This window comes from Motacilla alba, chromosome 4, assembly GCF_015832195.1.
Source record: "Motacilla alba alba isolate MOTALB_02 chromosome 4, Motacilla_alba_V1.0_pri, whole genome shotgun sequence".
NCBI lineage: Eukaryota > Metazoa > Chordata > Aves > Passeriformes > Motacillidae > Motacilla > Motacilla alba.
The window spans coordinates 43707905-43730097 of record NC_052019.1 but is presented as its reverse complement, the minus strand read 5'-3'; the positions used below and the strand labels follow the sequence as shown (position 1 = coordinate 43730097).

The 22193-nt window shown below is 42.3% G+C and overlaps 1 protein-coding gene across 1 annotated transcript in view; it reads right to left on the bottom strand.

Moving 5' to 3' along the window:
* Positions 1–17580, bottom strand: part of TNKS (tankyrase) — a 130147-nt gene extending 112567 nt beyond the window's left edge. Inside the window, exons 1-2 of the mRNA XM_038136513.1 lie at positions 17032–17580; positions 9978–10202 (exon numbers count right to left, since the gene is read on the bottom strand). Coding sequence (XP_037992441.1) covers positions 9978–10202; positions 17032–17521 — 715 coding nt within the window. The 5' untranslated portion in view covers positions 17522–17580. The remainder of the gene's footprint in view (positions 1–9977; positions 10203–17031) is intronic.
* Between the last annotated feature and the right edge of the window lie 4613 nt (positions 17581–22193).

Here is a 22193-nt window from a genome sequence, read left to right as displayed (position 1 = left end):
TTGACAGATTAAGAGCCCTGCTTTCAGAGTCCTTGAAAAGCAAAAGCAGTCACTGAGGCAAATTAGGTCAACAAAGAACATCCTAGGAAGAAAAGGAATTGAAGAGAGTTAAGAGAAACCAAAGATGAACTCCAGTCTCCTGCATAAGCTAACCATTTCTTCCCAATAAAGTTTGAGGGGAAAAAAGTCTTGGTGGAAGTCAAGTTACAAATTGCACGTGAAACTAGCTGTGTGGCTATCAGAAGGCACTATGTGCCAGTGAACCAAAATCTAACACCCAAGAACCAACATGACAAAGGGATCTTAAAAGCTTATGGGAATCTGTTCTGGATCTATCATTTTTCCAAAACAGAAAAGCATATGAAGAAACATTAATTGAAAAGAATTAAACCCTAGCAGCAGCTCTCTTGCCACCATTCAGTGAGACGAGCACAAGATGGGGAAAAAAACAACCATGAAACCCTGGAATAACTGTCATATTCCACAAGCACATTCTTCCTTTTCCAGAGGTGAATTTCAGTGCCTACCAGCCTTCAACAGTACACAAGTCCAACACTACATAGATGGTGTCTTAGACACACACCCTATGGCACACATAGAGTGCTATTTTGATGGGATTAAGACCTGAAACTCTTTAGATTAAAGAAGCCCCAAAATGTAAAATAACTTTCACATATTTTGCATAAACTTGAATCTTATGTCAATTCTGTAAACTCATTGTTAGTCCATAACACAGCTAACAAATGTTTAAGAGATACAAGTAACATATGAAATCTTAGGAATAACAAGTTGTTCAGTCCATGAAAATGTGGTTAAAGCTACAGGTTAGCCAGATGACACGAGTGTTCTCAAAAATTCTGTTTAGGAAGTAAAACAAGGAAGCTAAGAATATACTAAGTTCAAGCAGACCTAGAGCTCTACTAGCAAATGACTACGTGTATCAGAACTGTAAACTTTCCCCAGCAACTACCTTAGATCACATTATTAAGTAAAACAGTAAGATTGCTGTCAATTTTTAAAGTCTAGCGCTATATCCACTTTTTTTCTTGCAGCCCTAGAACTGCTCACCAGCATGGCCTATTGATACAGAGCAGTCCAAGTCTTAGCGTTATTTAACATTAGGTCCTTGACAAGCAAATATACTGCAGTGTAAAAACCTCAGTCTGTCAGGTGAGATATCGTCAATGCTACAGGTCTCACGCTAGGGAACAATGCATGTTACATCAGTCTGAGTTCTTTTCCTGGGTCACCCATGTCCTGTGCCATCCTTGTACCACCCCAATCAAGAATACAAAACCAAAATGTTCTTCTTGCATCCCTCAACATATACATTCAGTATGCAATACTATAGTTAGGTCAAGAGTACTGTGCCTAACTAAGGAACTGCTCAGTATTGCTTGCTTGGACAAGACATCAGTAAAACATGAAGACTACACACAGCAGCACGAATAGCCGGATTCACATCAGACACCTCAGCCTTGCTGCTGCATGGTGCATTTGTATAAACACGGTGAAACAATGAATTACAGGAATCTGTGCTTATCAATCACGAGTCCTAGCTGCATGAATAGCTGAAGTGAAGACAACCCAGAACAAGAGGCAGGAGCTCAGTATTTTCAGTAGGCTTCAAGCACCCAGTATATTTTGCACACTTGCTTTACACGCTTTACAGAAAAACCAAATCATTAAAAAGAGATGTGTTTATTCACTATATGACAAAGATTTATTTGCCTACACATTTTTAAAAGCAAGACTTTTATATCCTGTAGTAATACTTTAATCAATGTTTTCCATTAGACTAAGAAAGCATCTGAGACCTCTGCTGGAATGTGCTCCACTCATTTGTGCCCTTAACATCCACACATATATCTACAGATTGTTTTTGAACCACATATGAACTGCATTAAGGACCACATGGTTCCGCTGAGAAGCTAAAAGCAGATATTGCTACAGTAATCAGAAGCATTGTCCCATAACATTAATTATTTCTGCAAGATATTTAGAAAGCCATTCTAAACTCATACTGGACATCTGAAAGCAGTTTCAGTGTCCGCAAGAGGAACATCTGTTTCATTACTCTGTTCTGAATGATATGCAACTTCTTCCCCTCCCTCTCAATTTGCAAATAGCTAACATCAGTATTTTTGAAGACCTTAACTTCCCAGAAAGACCCTATAGCAAATTTTCCAGTAGTGTTTGCATATTATTGTACCACCTCCTTCACTGCAAGAAATCAGGTTCTGATTTGACGAGCACTTGTAAAGAAAGATCATAAAATAAATTACTCTGTTCTCCACAGATCCTCCTGTGCCAAGCAAGCAAACAAGGAAAAAAGTTGTTTTCTTGACACCTGAATTTTGAAAAAGAAACAAGACTGGGGAAAAGTCTAAAACCCAGACAGGTCCTAACATATTAACTGTCAATACAATTTAAACCTAACAGAAAGAAAGACAGCTTTCAAGTTATGCATTGCATTAAATCCCAGACAAGCCAGCTGATTTGTACAAAGCATCATCCTCTCTGCTATAAAGTTTACTGTTAATTTTGTTCCTGAAGAGGATTTAACCTGAGAATTAATCCAGCTCAATGTTTGGTGCTCGTAAAAAAATGTTGTAGTTTGGCACTTCCACCTTGCATCAATGATCCACTTAAGGTTCCTTGCACTCCAAGACCATTCTTTGTTGGGTACATATGTGTGACTGACACTGCTCAGAGATTTCTTCCAGAAGTGTCTATCACAGATACACACGCACAGGTACCAGCATACAGTAACTCCTGGAGACGACACCCCATAACAGACCCATCTGCACACAGATGCCACACACTGAAGAGGTATCCTTCTCATACAGGAATTGATCCATTTCCCTCGTGTCTTTCTGCCCAAGTCCACCAGGGAGCACTGTAGTTGTATATGCCATGGCAGAATGCCCCAAACCATCTTCTGTTGTCACTTTTGACAAACGCCCTGTTGTCTCACACTCCAGTCCATTGTAACTATGACAACAGTATCACAATGCCTCCCAATTACCAATGTATTATTTCAGTCGTGGATTCCTCCACCCCCAACAGCTCACAGAGAAAGCACTCTTATTCTCAGGTCTCTTTCAATAGAGATACAAAAAATGTAGATACAAAAAATGTGAGACTCAGCCCTCGAGGCTTTCATTTCTGTGATGAATATTGACATTTAGAAGCTAACATAGCTTAAACAAGTGGTTAGAGGACATGAAACTATTTAAAACCAGGAACAAGTACTTAATTGAGACAACCAAAGTTTTCTTCCACTCAAGCTAAAACATGAAACTTCCATCCTGTGTCTGTCACGTAAGGTTCCTTTGAGAAAGGCCCCATAAAGAAACAGTATGAGAAGCATATTAGGTGTTTGAGTCACTAAGTATGCATCAATTTAAAACCACTTTGCTACTCAAAGAAGCAGGGTTCCAAACAAATGCTGTAACCTACACAGGCAGAAACAGACCAAAATAATTCCTAACCCTTATAGTCTGACAAGCCTGCTTCCACAACAACTGATTTGGCTTTGATCAGTATCTGAATAATAAATACTACTAAGAATAGCTAGGATTTTTATTTTGCATACTGGGACATGTAAGAGATAGATGCTGTTAACAAGGACTGCTTGTGGTTAAGCTTATCAAATACAAAATATCTTTCCTCTCATATCAATATTAACTGCAGCTAACAGATAGGAAAGCTCCACACTGTAGGGATTAATTCATGGCCTCCTAATAGAGCAAAACTCACAGTTCTGGTACACAAGAACAGTCTAAAGCTCTTTAAATTTTTCTGCAACTTAAAGTTCAAATACAAGTCACTGTCTCCCCACAACACACTATGAACAGTCAGTAACAGTAGTACTCCAGTAGTTCAAAAGTCAAAGCAGGCATAGTAACAATACTAAGAATCTTCTGATATAAACAGCAACAGTTAAATATTTTACATTTTAAAGTACTTACTTGAGAGTATTTTCCAATTATTTTACAAGCCTCTGAACATCAGATATCCAGGATGCCTCTTCGAATCTAAGCTTCCTTCTAGAACACCAGCTCTCCAAGAGAGTCTTCAGGAATTCAGCACATCTCTCCCACGACCATGCACAACCAGATCCCTGAGGGATCCCTCAATTACCAACATCCCCTCTAATTCTTGTTAAGAAGCTACTAGTCTTCTTACAGGCTTCTGTCTATCCAGTGGATAAATCTAAGTCAGTTTAATTACTTTTCAGTTAAGATACCAAATCTTCTCCCTGTTACCCCACCTCCAAAACGACTGGCTACTATACAATTTTGCTCCTTGACAGCATTTCTTATTATTTTTTTATTACTGTTTTAGGTAGTAAAATTAGACAGTGCTTTAACTTTTACAGTAATACAGTTCCTCTGCTTGGAAGCACTCTAAGCATTCTAAAATCTCTTAGGACAAAATTACCATAAGCCACAATAGTTTCACTATTTGCAAGGTGACCAAACAAACGAGTAGTTCAAAGATTTTTGTAGTTCAATGATTTTTAGTAGTTCAATGATTTTACAACTCCTACAGTTCCTCTGAGGTTTACTGTGAGCTGCTTCTACCCAAGAATACTTTTCATAGATTTTTTTTCATCCTAACAGAAGGTTTATCTGCCCTGCAGAAAGGGGTCACATAACACTCCCTCCACATCTTTCAGTCAAAATGTGTATACTAGCAGAAGGTAATAACTGATGAATTCTTCTCCTTCCTCAGTTGTGAGGAAGCACAGGAGGATGAGGAATGTTTTGACATGCTTACAAAGAGACATTTAAATAATTGTGATCCCTATATTAAGGGCACAACCTATACATGAGAAAAGCTGTTACCTTAAAAAAGTTTTTGCTTGCTTGCTTGTTGTATCTTTCAAGTGCAAAAAGGGTAAAGAAAAAAAATCAACTTACACAGAAATTCTCAGGTCAAAAAGAGACAAATGCACCTTGGCAGTACCATTAGAGGTTACTTCATAGCACTGGAACAGTAAATTCATCATACCACAGGATCTTTGCAGTAGATTTTATAACTACCCTAAGGAAGCCAGTAAAAACACTAGTCTCAAGTCACATTAAGTAATTCTGGGTGGATCCTTTTAACACTGCATGGACTAAAAGCGATTTTTAAAAACTTTTGCAGCTTTGTACAGTGATGAAGGGAGCTTTTCGTTAGATAGAATTTTTTATTTCCCTAAAATTACTACAGTGCTCTGCATGTTCAGATCCATAAATCACGGCGTCACCACAGATATGCTTGCGTTTGCATATTTTGAAGGATGCCCTTAAAACCTAAGCAGGTGTATGACACCTGAGATAATATTTACCCCAGCAGCCCTACAGATATCAACACTTAATTGGAGATCTACATGGAAAAAAAAAAATCTCTGCAAGAACAGCTTCTGCAGAAACAAACGCCCTGGAGGGCAAAGCAAACCCAGACAAACTGCATAAGCGCAGCTTCTCTAAGGTTATTTTTAGCCTAGTTTTTTTTAACAAGAAAAAAACCAACTGTGCTACGCAAATAGTTTTAAAGGAGCTGTTAGCACATAGGAACTACCTTGAAATATTCCCATGCAGGGCTCAGCAACCAGAAAACCAAACCAGAAAAAAAAAATAGGTTACTCTATAAATTGACTTCATCCGTTTTTGGCATCCATATCCCCCACACCAAGTGCTCACCCCTAAAAAAATGGCTGGGGGTGAAGGAAGGCAGGGGGCAGAAAAACCAGAATACTCCACAGGATGACTTAACAGAAGACTATGTTTTTCAGCTTGGAAAAGAGACATTTGACAGAAAAAAAAAATAGATATCTATAAAATCACAAAGGACATACAAACTGCAAACAGAAATGACTGCTCACTAATTCTCACTAAAGTCCTGAACAGCTTGCAATAAAAGTCATCAAGAAATCAAGAATAATCTCCTTTTCAAAAAAAAGAAAGGGTTGTTTTCTTTCAGCAAGACTTTTAAACTGCAAAATTTTCTTGCCACAGAACACCTTCAAAGCCAAAAGTATGACAGCAGCATTTAAGAAGTGAATTAGAGCTTTCAGGAATTCTTTACGTGAATTGCTGTGCAACACAGTTCAAATGCAGCCTCTTTATCAAGTTCCTAAATTGCTGATTGCCATGGGAAAGAAGGATACAGTCAAGGCTTTTTACATTCTGACATCATGAGCTTCATTTCTGGAAAAAAAAATGAGATATGTGGATCTTCATGTGAAAGTCTATGCTGCAGTCAGACTGAAGAAAAAGATAATTCTTTCTCCACAGCCCAACATGCAGAACAGTCACTACCCTGACGTCACAGCATTCCTGCAAATGCACATTGCAGAGTTCACCACTCATCCACTACTCCAGGACAAAATACAACACTGAGATACAAAACCACTTTTCATTAGCTCTAGAAGCAGTTCACAGACATTGAAAATGCATCTTCCTGACAGATAAAGCAATCCTAGAAGTCATAAATATTGAAGAATGTTAATGATTGGTTCCAATGCTTCAATAAATTTAGTCTAAAAACTGATTACATAAAGTAAACAGTGTTTTCAAGTGTAATTACTTGGCAACTAAACAGATCTGCAGTGACTGAATACATTGCAAGAGATGGTCAGCAAACCAGCTGAGTACTGCTTACCAAGACCTTCCCCTCCAGAAGCAGAACACAAAAGCAACTGCCACCTAGGAGAGCCAATACCTCTGCCATACTCAGCATCCCTCCCTACACTGTCCTATGACTGCAATATGCAATCAGTAAAACAGAAGAAAAAGAACTGACATTAGCTATTTGCTCTCTTACAGTTTCCTGGATGCACAGTCTGGTGAGTTCTCATCAGTTCGTGTATATTTCTTATTTCTACACAAGCTTCCCCCAGGGACAGGGTTTGTTCCTATTACTCTAAACTCAGCACAAAAGCTGAGCACCTACAGTAACTTTAGCACAAATACAGGCACTCCATTCCAACACTTGTGGTAGACAGAAGAGTATTCTACTGCTGGAGTCACTACGTGTGTTTTGCTGGTCTTCCTACTAGGCTTCAGTGTCTCAGATTTTTCTCAGAAAAATCATTATTCATTAATGTGCTGCATCTCCACACTCTGTTCAGTTATCACTTTTTCTCTTTTTAACATGCAAAGTAACCCAAAAAAGTGTTCTATGCTAGATGTGATACAGAAAATACGCAGGCTGGGGAGGCAAAGAAGAAGCAAAGGAGAGAAGGTAAAGTGGAAAATTCTCATTCATTTTATCATTAAGAAGAAGATGCCAAGAGTAGGTAGCCAAAAATGAGGTTAGATGACTAATTTCTACACAGTCTATCACTTTTCAGATATCCAAATTCAGCAAAAAATTCCAGGTTATGTCAGAATTTCCCGTTCTTCAACCAATGCTTTTTAAAAAGCACACCCTGCTTGTTTAAAAAGAAGCGCTCCGAGGATATGTTCCTTGAATTTTATTTTTTTCTTAACAGACCAGTTTCTTCCATCATATCAGATGCAACAGCATACACTTAAGACCTAAACGGCAGTACTGTACAATGCATTCCAAAAAGCTATTAAAATACTCCTAGTCACAATTCATGCCCTAAAAACATTGTTGCATTATCCTGGTGTCTTTCCTTCAAAAGACTTAAAAATTAAAGATGAAGACCTTAAAATGTAAGTTTTATATAAAACTGCTAGAAAGAAACCAGGAATTTTGCCAAAGACAGCAAAGCATGCTTGCCTGCTAGATATAAATTGCAAAATCACTACAAACATGAAAGAATAGACTTCTTTGTCTAGACTCATGTCCTATCAGTTTTATAGAATCAAGTAAATCCCAAAGTAGCATCATACTACAGTACATAATAATCTGGTGACTGGTGCCACTGCCTTTAGTAGGAACTCTCACCCTGACAAATGAAATATCTGACTGAAGTACAACATACATGAATAACTAAACCAAGCACAACAGCATCATGCTTGTTTGTTTAAAATAATTATAAAAAATGCCCCAAAATTCCTCCACAGCTACTTGCAGGCAGATTGGAGAAGAACTGTGTGTAGTGCTACAAGCCTGCCCACTGCTTCCAAGGAACTCTAAAACTGTTCCAGACAGCAGGAGAGCCTTGGGATTTGATCAGCAAGTACTACATGCTGAACATTTACATATACATGGATCATGCCCTATGCCTAGCATTAACATTTACAGTCACAGGTCTACCCTGTGCACAGAGTACAGAATGAAGGTCTGTGTAACACAAGCCATAAATTTAATCATGTACTTCCTTTCACCAAGTCCACAACTTTTTGCTGAATTAAGAGTGAACTTGATAGGTACCATCAGTTCATTGATTACAGAACTTATATCTAAATAGCTTAAATCTCTACCAGCATTGTTCATCAAAATGGATGTATCACAATCTGCCTCTTCATCTGACCTACCCCAACTCCTCCAGAGTATCAAAGTCTTTAGACAAACCACCCAAAGAACACTACCCCTGCTGCCTTGCCCTGCCAAATCCTAAAACCTCTGTCACAACCAATCTATAAAGACAAAAGTATGCTGCTGCACCCTTTCCTGCTCTAATACAAGGTTTCAAAAACTGAAAAAGACAAATCTTTGCCGAAGCAAAAGATCAATTTTCTATACAGCCTCTTACTGTCAAACTTTCTTCCCTTTAATTTGGATTTTCAGTCAGCAGTTCCCAAAATCAGGCTGACTCCAGCATGAAACAGACCAAAGTAATTACTTCCTTTAAGTCCCATACTACACTCCAGTTACTGACTGGAATTAAACGTACTTTTCTATTCAAAATTGTCACAGTAGACTGCTACTGGAACCTACTATATCAGTGGATCTCTTCCCACATACTGCTGCATAATCAACTATATCTGATTTCTACAGAATATTCTCCATGTTTTACCTTGCATACAGAGATGAAATCATATTGCTTGTAAAAAGAAGAAACAGACTGAAAAATTATACTCTGGTGTTTCCTCCAATTTTCCTTCACTCAATTTATGGTGTTTATTTTAAAGTAATGACTTTAATTTTGCAATAAAGCTAATGCAAGATTTCATTCTGTAAGTTTTGTAGCTGTATATGAAGGAATTCTATGTAATAAAACTTTCAGAAAAAAAGACATTATCTGAAAGCCTGATAATTGTGTCTTGTCATCTGCATAATACATAGAAAATACAGTTCATAATCTTAACTGAAGTGCCTAAAAATCAGGCTTTCTTTTACATGTTCGATTAAAAAGAAATGGCGAGCAGATAATTTTATTCTGGTTAGTAGATGTTAAAAGAGTGTAAGCTCAAGAAACTGCTATGAGTGCAGAAAAAATAAAAATAGAAGTTCCCATTTAGAAACAAAGTACTACTAAGTACAGGAAAAAAACCACAGAAGTTAAAGACATCCTGACTGAAAAGCTCTTTGTATGCTCTCAACAAATTTTAAACAGTTGAAGTGTTCCATTTTATTTGAAATTGCTTTGGCTCCAGGCTAAAAAACACATATTGAAGATAGATCACCACTGAACAATGGTGTCCTGTAAATTGTACTGGAAAGCTCCAAAGGACCGAGTTGTTTCCCCATACTGCATGGAATGAAAGGTTTACCATCTTCTTAACCACTACTACAACATATAGAGCAGCCAAAAAAACCAAAGACTATCTAGTAAAGCTAGTTTTCCTGACAGAAACAGAGAAAGACAAACCTACATATTCAGGTTTTAAATACTGTAATTTAACAAATAAGGAGACTTCATCCAATCTCTCCAGGATAGTTTTTCTGATGTAAGTTCCACAAACTCTGTATTACAAACCAAGAAAAAGTTAAACTACTATCACTATACCTACCTGCTAGATTAAAAGTAGTTCACTTTTAAAACAAGGAATAGCTTTCATCCCAAGTTCAGCACATAAATAATTACAGCTTCACAAAACATAATCAGGTAAAATTTCAACACTTACCAATACACACATCTATTTTCCCCTTGATAGCAGCCTCATGCAAAGGAGTGTAGTTCCAGTTGTCCCTAGCATTTGGGTCTGCCCCCTGGCACAGCAGCAGACTGACCACTTCTGCGTGACCAAAGGAGCAGGCGTTGTGCAGGGGTATCAGTCCTCCGTCGTCACGAGCATGGACATTGGCTCCTGTCTGCAGCAAGTGCTCTACAACATCCTTCCTTCCAAAACCTGTAACAGAACACATTTCTGTTCATTTTTCTGGCAAAACAACACGATTTAGTACCTAAACCTGTTTACTCTTGGTTCACTGTACATTATTCATGTCCCTCATCTACTTCTCGGGTAATTTCACCATAAAGTCAGACTCTGTTCACCTGCTCAAACAACAGCTGGACAATTCACTGACAGTCGTGACAGAATGGAACTGTGTTCTATCAGAGCCTGCCACTCTATCTCATCAAGACATTCTACAAAGGCTGAGCACACTGAATCATGAGAGAGGCATGCAAGGAAAGGAAAAAGGAGCATCAGTTGTACCCTCTGTTACATATGCCCACTAGGATTTCCGCTTTAAACTTCCCTTCAGTTAGTCAAAACCTTTCACATGGTAATAGTAAACAGACAACCTAATTACTAATATTCACAAAAGACACAATTCTTTGCCAAATTTTCAGAAAGTTTGGTAAAAAACTAACTGACTTCCCTTAAGAGCTGGAAGAATGCTTTCCCTGGTGAGTACAATACATCAACTAGCCAGTTTGATCAGTTTAAGTGCAGCTGAACTGTTTCACCCACCACCCAATTTATGACACTTTATCACAACATAGCAGGAACTCTTCCAAATGCCAAGTCCAATCTCTGCAAAGCTGCTATGTGCACAGTTTGACTTATGACACAGAAGACTTATGATTCTCATTAGGTGTTTCTCCTCCTCCTTTCACTTCCTTGATTTAAGAACAAGACTCCAAAAGGAGTTAAATTTTGCAGAAGTGTATAATCACAGGTTAAGCACACCTGTAGGTATCACCAAGATCTTAAGCAAAGCTGGAAAGATGCTCTTATTAAATGTAATCCCACTTGTGAGAGCACTAAACACAGTTTATATGGGAATAGAAGCCTTTGAGGTAGAGGAGCACGCTTAGAGACATGACCTTTTCATAATGGTTTTATGTTATAGGCAAAGGGGGAAAGAAGTCCAGGCTAAGTCATTGTGTGTCACTGCTTTACTACAGCTCACAGCAGGATCAGACTTTTCCCCTAAGACGTTCCCAAGCAGCTCTCCCACTTCACTAGACAGAAAACAATTTAACTGAGTGATTTAACTAAGTAAACTGAAAAGCCTTCAAGCTGGGAAAAAGTGCACTATAGTGGTGTACTAATAGTGGTGTACTATTCCTGAAGGTTTAAGATTTTGCATTTATATCCTCTTGTAAATTCCTTTCAAAAAATTTTAAATGGGAAGGAGACATACTGCACAAAGTATTAGAAGATAATTCAAGAGAACAAGTTACCAGTCACAAAGCAAGTTGAAACTTTCTACTAAGTAATACACTTGTGACACTAACAGAGTTAATGTACCACAAATGCTGCCAAAAACATAAAAGAAAAAGTTTCAAAGTCAAGAGCAGTAATTTATCAATTAATCTTTTTTTTCTACATGAAAATGTGTGCATTTTGCAGGCTCTGAGGCTGTAAGACAGCTAGGATGTTTTCTAATTGACTACACAATTTCCATTCTTCAGTGTATCCATATGAATCCACCTGAAAATTATTGACCCCATTTTAAGTCGCACAAGGCAGAATTAAACAGTGACTTGGCTTTACAAACACCTGTGTGAGGTCAGACATCTCTTCTATGACAAAGATAGATGTTGCAGGGGACACCTGCAACAAGTTGAGTCAGAGTAGTTTCAGAATGATGTCTCAAGCAAAGCTTTCCAGAGCAATGTAATCTAATTTGCTCTGAATTGCAGCACAGGTGGAGTGCTTGATTCAGGTGTCTCTGCAGAGTGGAAGTGTGTCATAAGTTACCAACTACCTCTTGCCATTTCCTGGCTCTCCCTCAAGGAACACTCAGTCGCTACTTAGATCAGCTCTGCCTCTGCAGTTGCTTATCTTACTCATATATGTCAAAGCAGCTTGTATTTTTATGATTAACAGCTTGCTAGCTGACAAACCAACTTGATCAGCTCTCAAACTCTGACCACTGGCTGCTTCAACCCAAGTGAGATCCCTTTGCCTTCAGGATTAAAGCTGTATACTCCAGAAATTTTCTAGAGCATAGCTATTTATGCTAGCCTTCACAAAGTGATTCGACTTCCAACAGTTACTACTAGTGATACCAAAGGCATGCTCTAGAAAAAAAAACTGCTTCCCCCAACCGCTTTTGGCCTTTACTACACACATAAGCGGAAAGAAAACAAGCTCTATCACCGATGCTTTAACAAGTCACCTTAAATCAGGTTTCTCCAAGCCTGAGTTTTGGTGAGACCAAGAACATTCCACTCCGTGATCCCAGTTCCATAACTTCCAAAAGCTCCTCCTGGAAGCTTCTACCTCTTCTTGGTACAGAAGTGGTCATTAAGCCACAGTTCAGCAATTATTAGCAGTACTCTCTATATCCCTGGGTAAAACACTAGAAAGAGAACACCTGTAAAGCTAAAAGAATGTATTGCACAAGAATGTGAGGAGCTAACTTCTTGATCAAAAAAAAGGTTAACTTCCCCTTAAATGGGTGTGGAACTGGACAAGCTTATGACTGTGGCTATATGAAGAAATTGAGCAGGACTCAGCTTATTTTTACCAGGTCCATCCACCTAGTCACTTCTGACAGAGGTGCTATTATTAATGATTTACCAGCAAGGACTAGGTCTAAAAACATATGAACCAAGGTGTCAGCAGGAAATACAAATGTATCATCTTATAGGGCTCAACCTTGTTTCAGAAGGGAAAAAGCAAGCCTGTTTCCACTCTGGCTGTAGGAAAAAGCTCAGATTTCAGACAAATGCTCACAGGAATCCTCCCCATCCAGGTATATTAATGGTAGAAAAGTCACAGAATATCAGCTTTGGTATGTGGGCGCTCTGCGCAGAGGATGACACACACAGAGCCATGAATGCACCACTGTCAGCCTGCTTCAAACATAATGCACCGACACAGGCACTCCAACTCACAAACCACATAATGATGTACAGGATATATCTCACACTGAGAAGTAAAGGCACACCATATCCCATACAAACTGTACCTAAAATGTGACCCTCATAACAGACTAAAATCACCCAACCATTAAAAAAAAAGTCAATAGCATTCCCAACAGGAAAAAAAAATCCAGCTCTCACATACACACAGAAAAACCAAATCATTTGGTTATGCTGGCAAAAGAGGTATTTTATCAACTATGTGTCAATAACACCATCAAATGCAGAATTGTCATGCCAGTTTACAAGAATAGAAAGCACTGCCGTTACAAGTATTTTCAGCTACTGAGGGGCATATAGTACAGTAAAGATGTTCTTATTTTGGTGAAATAAACAATGACAAGTAAGATCTTTCTCTAAGGGAAAGAGGTAACATGTTTAGATCAAAGGAATGCAGCAGAAAGACAAGTGAGTGAAAAAGTCTGTCTCATTCAACCCAGTTTGAAGAAGAAAATCACTAAGCAGAACACAGAATATTCCAGTGAAGAGAGGGCAAAGTGCAAGAGAAAACAAGTTACTTCTAGCACAAGTTAACAGCTCAATTATTTAACGAATTCCTTAGCACAGGATGACCCTCTGATAACATTTAAAAACTGGGTTTTGTTCACACAATTGCTAAGCTACAAACTGCAAGAGAGAAGTATCATATGAAGAGGGTAAGTGTATAACTCTTCCCTAGCTATCTGCTTTTGGCCACCAGTATGAATAAAAAGTTAAGCCAAACATACTTTTGTCCATGCATAGCACAGTTGCTTTTTAATTTTTTTTTGGCAAGCTAGTTTTTATTGAAATAAACTGAATGTAAAAGCTATGCATACAGTAATACCTCCACCAAATTTCTTTTTTTTTGGTACATGTTTGAAAGCCACTCAATCACTTTCAAGTCTTTAAAACCTGGTTTTTGGGTGCTGCTGGACAATATCCAAAGCCTGCACTGGTACCAGAGACACAAATGTCCTGCAATCCATACAGCAGTTGAGACAGTACTTAGTTTTCCTCTTTCCAAGCAAGGAGGATGAAAGGAAAATTATGCTTTGCTCAACCTCTTCCCGCTTGCAAGAGAGGCCTCTATAACTGTGATATCACCGCAGTATTAATTTCTCCTTTATTAATAGCTAGCAGGTCAGATTTATTCAGCACACTACCTGACACTTCAACACAGAGCTGAAGAACCATTTATTCAGTTCAGTTGGTACTTCAGGTAACCCAAACAGAGAAAATGTGGATAAAACTGTTGCTCCAATTTGATGCGGCCATGCACAATTAATCTGGAAGTGAATAAAGGACAGGTGACTCCAGCTCCTAGAAACAGATTCAGACCTATCCCCAGCCTTTAAAATAATTGGTAACAGATTCCAGCTCTTGTCTTACCTCCAGCTTACACCTATGCCAAGGATTCTGCTCTCAGAAGTCTCTCTTTTTATAGTCCTGCCACAAGAAAGGACGTAAAGGTGATTTTCAAATCAGAAACCTTACAAAGCTTAAGGAAACCCAAACTTAGTACTTTTTACAAGGAACTATAACCGGGGAAGTTATCCTTCCCTATTACAGTAAAAGAATTTATCTGCCTGGCTGCCAAGATAGACATCTGAAAAAACAGCTGAGAAGTCTAGTACCCGGTGGGAGGGGGAAGGAAAAAAAAAAAAAAATTCAGTCCCAAAAACGGGAAATAAAGAAGAAATTAGAAGAATTTCTCTTTCACAAATCACAACATCAGAAATGAAACTCTATTCATCTAAGAGTTCAGGTTCAAGAAGTTTGGAAAAGCAGTTTAAAACACTACATCCTGCACTCTTATCCACCCATTCCCCTACTAAAGGCCATACAATTCACACCTAGGTATGGCTCATGAACATGGGCTATTATCCAAAACACAGCTTCCTATACACAGCAGACTGCTATGCTCATAAGCAAACAAGTTTTATTTTACCTTTGGCCCACAAAGGCGATCAAATTAACACACTGCATCACTGGCAGGTATACACTGCTTAAGATCAGCTGCATTCAAACAACATGCTTGCTTACAAGCCTTTCCAAAATGCAGGATGTCAAGGGCTATGCAATAAGAAATCTGCCTAATGCTCTTACATGTCTAATCCCCTGGCACCAGACAAGCAGCAATTTGAGATAAAGTAGGTATGGTATCTAAGGAAAGTCTTTAAATCTAGAAAAATAGATATGGGAATTTGTTAGATACAAGAACTGCATTTGCTATTTTCCTCACGCTACAACCACCTTCCACTGCTATTACAGTAACATCTTAATAACATTATCAACTTTCAAAACCTTACCCCCTCAAGAAAGGTTTTGTCCATTTCTTCTCCGATCAGAGCAGACATTACCCGTGGCAGCTTCAGCACTACAGTTTGTACAGGCACTGAAGTTACAATCTGACATCTCAAGAGTTTTAGGGGAAGCAGCAAGATCTAACTTTAAGTCTGAATCTAAAACTAGAAGAGCAGACTCAAGCCTTCCAAAACATTAAGAACTTCATAAGCACACATGCAGTTGGTACCAGCATTATGTTCAGGGTTCATCAAAATTAAGTCCATCTCCATACCCCAGAAGTTTGCTGTGTTTTAAACTCCACTTGCTTAAGTCCGGTTTCAGCAGTAGATCTCAGGGATCAGAGAAGAAAGAAAAGGAAACAGCTCAGGACCTAAAGTTCCCTCAGGGGCATTGTCGAATGCCTCTTATACTTTGAAAATGAAAACAAACCCATACAATTTCAGGGTGTGTAATCTGATAAATTGTACGGCACTATTCAGAGTGCCAGGCAACACTGTGCCATAAAATGTTCATTTTGCTACTGATTTCCACAGTGATTTAGAGCCACATGCCAGCATTTGAACACTGATCACTCGATACATACTAGTTAATTATCTAAATTTACGTGTACCAGTGCACCACAAAGCTCAAGCTAGATCTGTGCACTTCACTACATAAGGTCCAATTCTGTAACACTGTGGCACACCTCAGAGAGCTCTCAGACTGACGACAGACCTAGCAATTGTACAAGCACCGAGTTAGGAGTAATGAATTAAAAGACTTTCTTCATTTTACTTTTATCATGAATTGTGTGTGCCTTGTGCCCCCAGTGAAGAATACACCCGGTAAGAAATAATTTTGTATGAACTGCAGTAATCTGTTACAGCTCTATTTGCCAAAAGCCAATATTTACTTCCAGTTACTCTACATTGTTGGACCTTACTGCTAAACTGCTTTTATAACACTGGTTCTGATCACAATGACATCTCTGCACAAAGAGGTGTATTTTTTCCTGGATGCATCTGTAACTTACACAGTTCAGCTGTTCCAGTTGATCCCTTTCCCCAGCCTACTCAGACCACAAGAAATGCAGGCATCAACCAGCAACCATGCCAAAATCAAAGAAGTTACAAAGTACAAGGCATCAAAACTGATTTCCTTGAAGTGCATGTGCATCACAGGAGTGAGTCCCTAAGCTGTTACAACACAGGTGAAATCCTTACTTCAAGGCAACTCTGTCCTGAATCTCAGTTTTCTTGCTTCCTAAGTCCACTGCACAAGTTTGCAGCAGCCCATGGATATCAAACACAGAGATCACTTTTAAAAGTCCATACTTTTAGATCTTACAGTCTCTTTACGCTCCCAGGATCTCCTCTCTCACTCGTCTCACCCAGAGGAAGGGGATTTAACAGCCTGTACCGAAACGCCGCCGGGGAAGAGAGTGTTCTCACACTCTTCCAGCTCAGGCTTGCCCACTCCCGAGTCACCGAGGCGCTGGAGGTCCCCTGCCCGAAGCTATCCCAGGGGAACCCTGCCTGTCGCGCTCGCTGTCACTGCCCCGGCCGGGCACGGGAGGCCCCGGTACCCACCGGCGGCGAAGTGGAGCGGCGTGGACTTGCGCCCCGCCATGTCCTTGGCGTTCACGTTGCCCGTGTCCACCAGGCGCTTCACGCGCGTCACGTCCCCATTCCTGCAGGCCTCCAGCAGCTCGCGGAACGCCCCGCTCGCCGCGCCCGGGCCCGCCGCTTCTGGACTCTCCGCCGCCGGGCTCGACGCCGCCGACGACGAGGCGGACGAGGACGACGACGACGAGGAAGAGCCGCTGGAGCTGCTGCCCGAGCCCGGCGGCGGGGCCGGCGCGGCGGCGCCCGAACCCTCCGCGCACTCCGCGGCCGGGAGCCGGTCCGCGTCGGGGGGCGCCTCGCCCTCGGGGCCGGCCAGGCTGTGGCGCTGCGCGGCCGGCGCCAGGCTGGGGCTGCGCGGCGGCGAGGCGGCGGTGGGCGGCGGGGAGGCCGGGCCGGGCGGCGGGTGGTGGTGGTGATGGTGGTGCTGGGAGCGACGCGGCGGCACCGCCGCCATCTTCGCGCCGCTCCGCCCCTCCCGGCCCCGTCACTGCGGCAACGGCGCCGCCCCGCCCGCGCTTCCGCCCGCCCGCCAACCCTGAGCGCCGCGCACGGACGTGACGCCCGCGCGGGGCCCGCGGGGCGCGGCCGCACCGGCCCCGGCACCGCCCCGCGCGGGGCGAGCCTGCCCCCTGCCGGCCGCGGCGGCGGGGCGGGGCGGGGCACGGGGAGGGGCGGGACGGGGCGGGCGGAGCCGCGGGCGGGACCGAGCCCGGGCGGGGCGGGCGGAGCCCCGGGCGGAGCCCCGGGCGGAGCCGGCGCCGCCTGGGAAGCGCGTCCCCTCCGCGGCTGCCGGTGCCCGGAGACGGGCGGTAACTCCTCTGGCGTGACCTCGGAGGGGAGGGGAGGGGAGTGCGAGGGGCGGTGTTGCCCTGCGGAGCCCGCTGTAGCGGCGAGGCAGCCTTCTTCCGCCTCCACGGCACGGTGCGGCTGCGACGCCAGAATCTGGGCAGCTGCTTCTTCACAGCCGCTGTTCGTGTCCAAACTCCAGGAGGACTTTGCAAGCTACTTGTAACACCCTCTTGCCATATCCAGGCTTTGCGAGGTACTTAAGAGGCATGGGTACGAATTGTTCAGCTCAGCGCCGGCTTTCCACAGTTTGTTTCACCATCCAGGTGCTATTATGGCATCAGTGACAAACAAATCACACTCCTTTACGGTCACGCCAGAAAAGGGTGGGTTGCCTGGCTCCCAGGGGTAGCTAGCGCTTGACCTGATGCTCATCTCCCTTCCCTTGCAGGTGATCCAGCCAGCAGCGTGGCTTCATGGAATCACAGAATCGTAGAATGTTATGGGCTTGGAATGGACCTTAAAGATCATCTAGTCCCGATATCCCTTGCCACAGGCAGGGAACACCTCCCTCTAGACCAGGCCATTCAAGGCTTTATCCAACCTGGCTTTGAACGCTGCTTCCTTCCAGTACAGCTCCTTTCCTAAAGCCAGGAAATGAGACCAGGAGAGAAAGCTGATGGAGAAACCTAAGCAGAGCCTGGCAGTTCTTTAAAAGTTGATTAGCTAAGCTGAAAGGCCACTTCTTCACGCATTCCAGGGAGGAAAGCAGTGCTGCCGCAGAGCCCATTGGCCAGAATAAGGCAGTCCCTAAAAAGCCACACGGAGCAAATGGTGGAGAGAGGCCTAGTGGGGAACACTCCATCTGCTCAGAAACAACAGTGTGGAGAGGTGGAACAGGAAGCTGGGGCAGCCAGGCAGAAGGTTACCCAGGGTAACCAGTGCTAAAAGGTAAGGAAGAGAAATCTAGGGATATCAGGGACCAAAACATGCCCTCTGTAAGAATGAGCAGATCTGAACAACATAAGCAGAAGCATTTAAATAAGGATTTTGGTTTGGATTTGGAAAGCAGAAGAAAGCTGAGATCACAGTTCTCCTGGCTTTCTGATATCTAGGGAGGATATAAACACCAGTTACAGTTATGTCTGAAAGCTCCAATAGCTGTTACTGAGAGATCACTTAACTTTAATCTGTGAGGAAAGGGGGGTTCCATTGACAGGAATAATATCAACAGCAACGATTTCTGGAAAATTCTCAGTACACCTGGTGGGGCAGCAGCCACAGGACAGAGATGGGAAGAGTGATGAGGAATTCCTGTTAAAAGGAGTGAATATGGCCAAGGCCAGCCAGCCTCATCCTAGCAAGTACATCTGCCTTAGCTGTTTGGTAGCAAAAGGGCTTTAGGAAGTGTTTGCATAGCACCATGTGATGTGCTGAAGAAGCACTGACAGGTCTAGTGCTGGGAGCACAGAAAATCAGAAAATAGGAAATCAGAAGAAATTGGGATCTAGTCTAGTGCTACTAAGAACCTTTCTGCTGGTAATGTGAAGGGGGGCATTAAATCAGTCCCCATGACTAGTGGAGAAGTAAAAGAAGATCCATTTGAATGTGCCCAGCTCAGTTCTTGTTTGTCCCATGACTTAGAAGGCATGGGCCTTGACCAGGCACTGAGAGAGTTCAGCAAGACCTTCCTGGCACTTAATCTCTACAGCTGCTGCTTCATAGATGCCTTTCATTTCAAAACTCAAGAAGGACTTTGCAAGCTAGTTGCAACGTCCCCCTTTGTCCGAACCAAGCTTTGTAAGGTATTTAAGAGGCCAGAGCAACAGTATGCACTTGTTCAGCTCACCACTGCCTTCCCACAGTTTATTTGTCATCTTCCAATTGCTTTTGTGGCATCAGTGGCAAAAAAAACTCATATTCCTTTGCTCTCTCTGTATTTCCCATAAACCGAGACATCACTTTTATGAAATGTATTGGTATGCAAACATTTATTCTACTTCCTGAAAGAATTTTAAAAATGCAAGTAATATTTTTTTTTTAAATTGGGGATCCATGGTGGCCTTAAAATTTAATTGTTGGTTGTAGGATTGAGTAGGGAATGCTATACTCTGGGTCAACCTTCAAAAGAAGGCCATTGGTGGATGAAATACAGGACATGAGCCAGCAATGTGCACTCGTAGCCTAGAAAGCCAGTTGTGTACTGGGCTGCATGAAATGAAGCATGGCCAGCAGATCAAGGGAGATTCTTCCCATTTAATCCTCTCCTGTGAGACCCCCCCTGGAATACTATATCCAGCTCTGGGGTCCTCTAGACCTGTTGAAGCAAGTCCAGAAGTGGGCTACAAAGATGAGCAGAGGGCTGAAGCACCTCTGCTACTAAGACAGCTTGAGAGAGCTGGGTTGTTCAGCCTGGAGAAGAGAAGCTTCCAGGGAGACCTCACTGTATCCTTCCACTACTTAAAGTGGGTTTATAAGAAAAAGGGGAGAAGGACTTTTACACAGGCAGGTAGTGACAGAACAAGGGGGAACAGATTTAAACTAAAAGAGGAGAGATTTAGATTAGATGTTAGGAAGAAATTCTTTACCATGAGGGTGGTGAGGCACTGGAACAGGTTGCCCAGAGGAGTTATGGATGCCCCACCTCCAGAAGTGTTCAAGGCCAGGTGAGATGAGGCTTTGAGCAACCTGATCTAGTTGAAGATGTCCCTGCCCAAGGCAGGGGGGCTGGATTTGATAATCTTTAAAGGTTCCTTCCAACACAAACCTTCCTGTGATTCTATGAAAGGAATTCCTATGCCTAGGAAGAAACAAGCAAAGCAATTAGGATTCACAGGATGAGACCTACCTATGGGGAAGTGGGGCCAGGTCGTGGGTTACATGGGGCAGTTCTGAGGATGCACCTCCTCTTCAGACTCCACGTTTGGGTGGGGGTCCCTATCCTATCGCATTCCCAAACTTCTCCTTAGTCTTCCTGCCCCACAAGTACAGCTCCACGCCTCCCCTACAGAGGGTTGAGACAAACAGCAGTGCTGTTCATCCCAGCCCCTCTCTTTCTCCTGCCCAAAGCATGTCCAGGATCTCTTCAAGTGCTGCCATCACCATTTGTGTATGGCTTGGTAAGCCTTGGGGTAGATTCATAGCACTCCTGCAGAAAGGGTGGGCAAAATAGTGTGGAGAATGCAGTTCTGGGCAAAATTTCGTCCTCACAGGGCTTCTGTTTAAGATTGAGGAGGAACATGTGGAGGATCTTTGAAAGGAGTCAGTCAACCTATTGCTTGTTCCCCAGCCAGCCACTGAGCCCTTGGAAACAGGACTTCTTGAATTGGTGCTAAAGCAGGACCCTGGGGTTTTTAACCAGTGGGCTGCGTGTCTGGTGCTGCAGAGGGCATGCAGGCTCCCAGGGGCCTGCCAGCCTCGCTCGCTGCTGCTGCCAGAGCCTGTGAGCTCTGCACTGGCCCACAGCACACCCTGCATCCGCTTACCACAGCAGCTTGGTGCTTCTGATTTAAGTTCATGTCCTGTCACAAGCAGCTGGTTACATTTGCACCTCTTGTCCTGCGAGGGCCTAAAATACTGTTGATTACTCAGTGCCTTTTGCCTGACCCAGGAAGAAGGTGCTTTACATAGAAATCTTATTAATGATGCAGGTGCAGGGCTCAGTAAAGTGGAAGCACTTCAGATTTCATCTGAATAATTAAATTCCATCAATAGGATTTTGCAGGACTACTATTTAAAATTAATAACTGCAAATGCAATTCTGACATATAATGGAACCCACTGAAATGGGATTTTTTTTTTTATACATAAAATGCTTTATAGATTTCCTGGCAATCTTACAGCCACCTGGCTGTAAGTCTCAGCTGGTCCTGAGCAGCAAGAGAGGGGTTTGGTGTGGTTTCTGAGTATTTTTAACCTCCGAAAATAAGGAAATGGCTTCAAAACCAGCATCCAGAATGCTGATGCTCATGTTTAATGGACCTCTAGTAAACTGATGAGTAAATTGAGAGGAAATGAGGAAGTCATGTTTGGAAAAATATGTCTCCTCTGCCTAAGAAGATGGGAAGATAAGGGATCATCTAGGTCTGTACCAAAAGCCACATTTTCTGAGAAACAAAATCTTCCTTTTCCCCAGAAACTACCTATCTCATTCCCTACTGGCAGCTTTGACTGTGGTGAATGTGTTGAAAAAGCCAAGAGAAACCATCCCTGGCTGACACCATCACGGATTTGCACACTCATGCAGACATAATGGGATAAAGTGTAAGGTTCATAGGAAAGCAGCAGAGCTTTCCTCTTTGGACAACCTTCAAGCAGCACTGGGGATGTCTTTGTGTCAG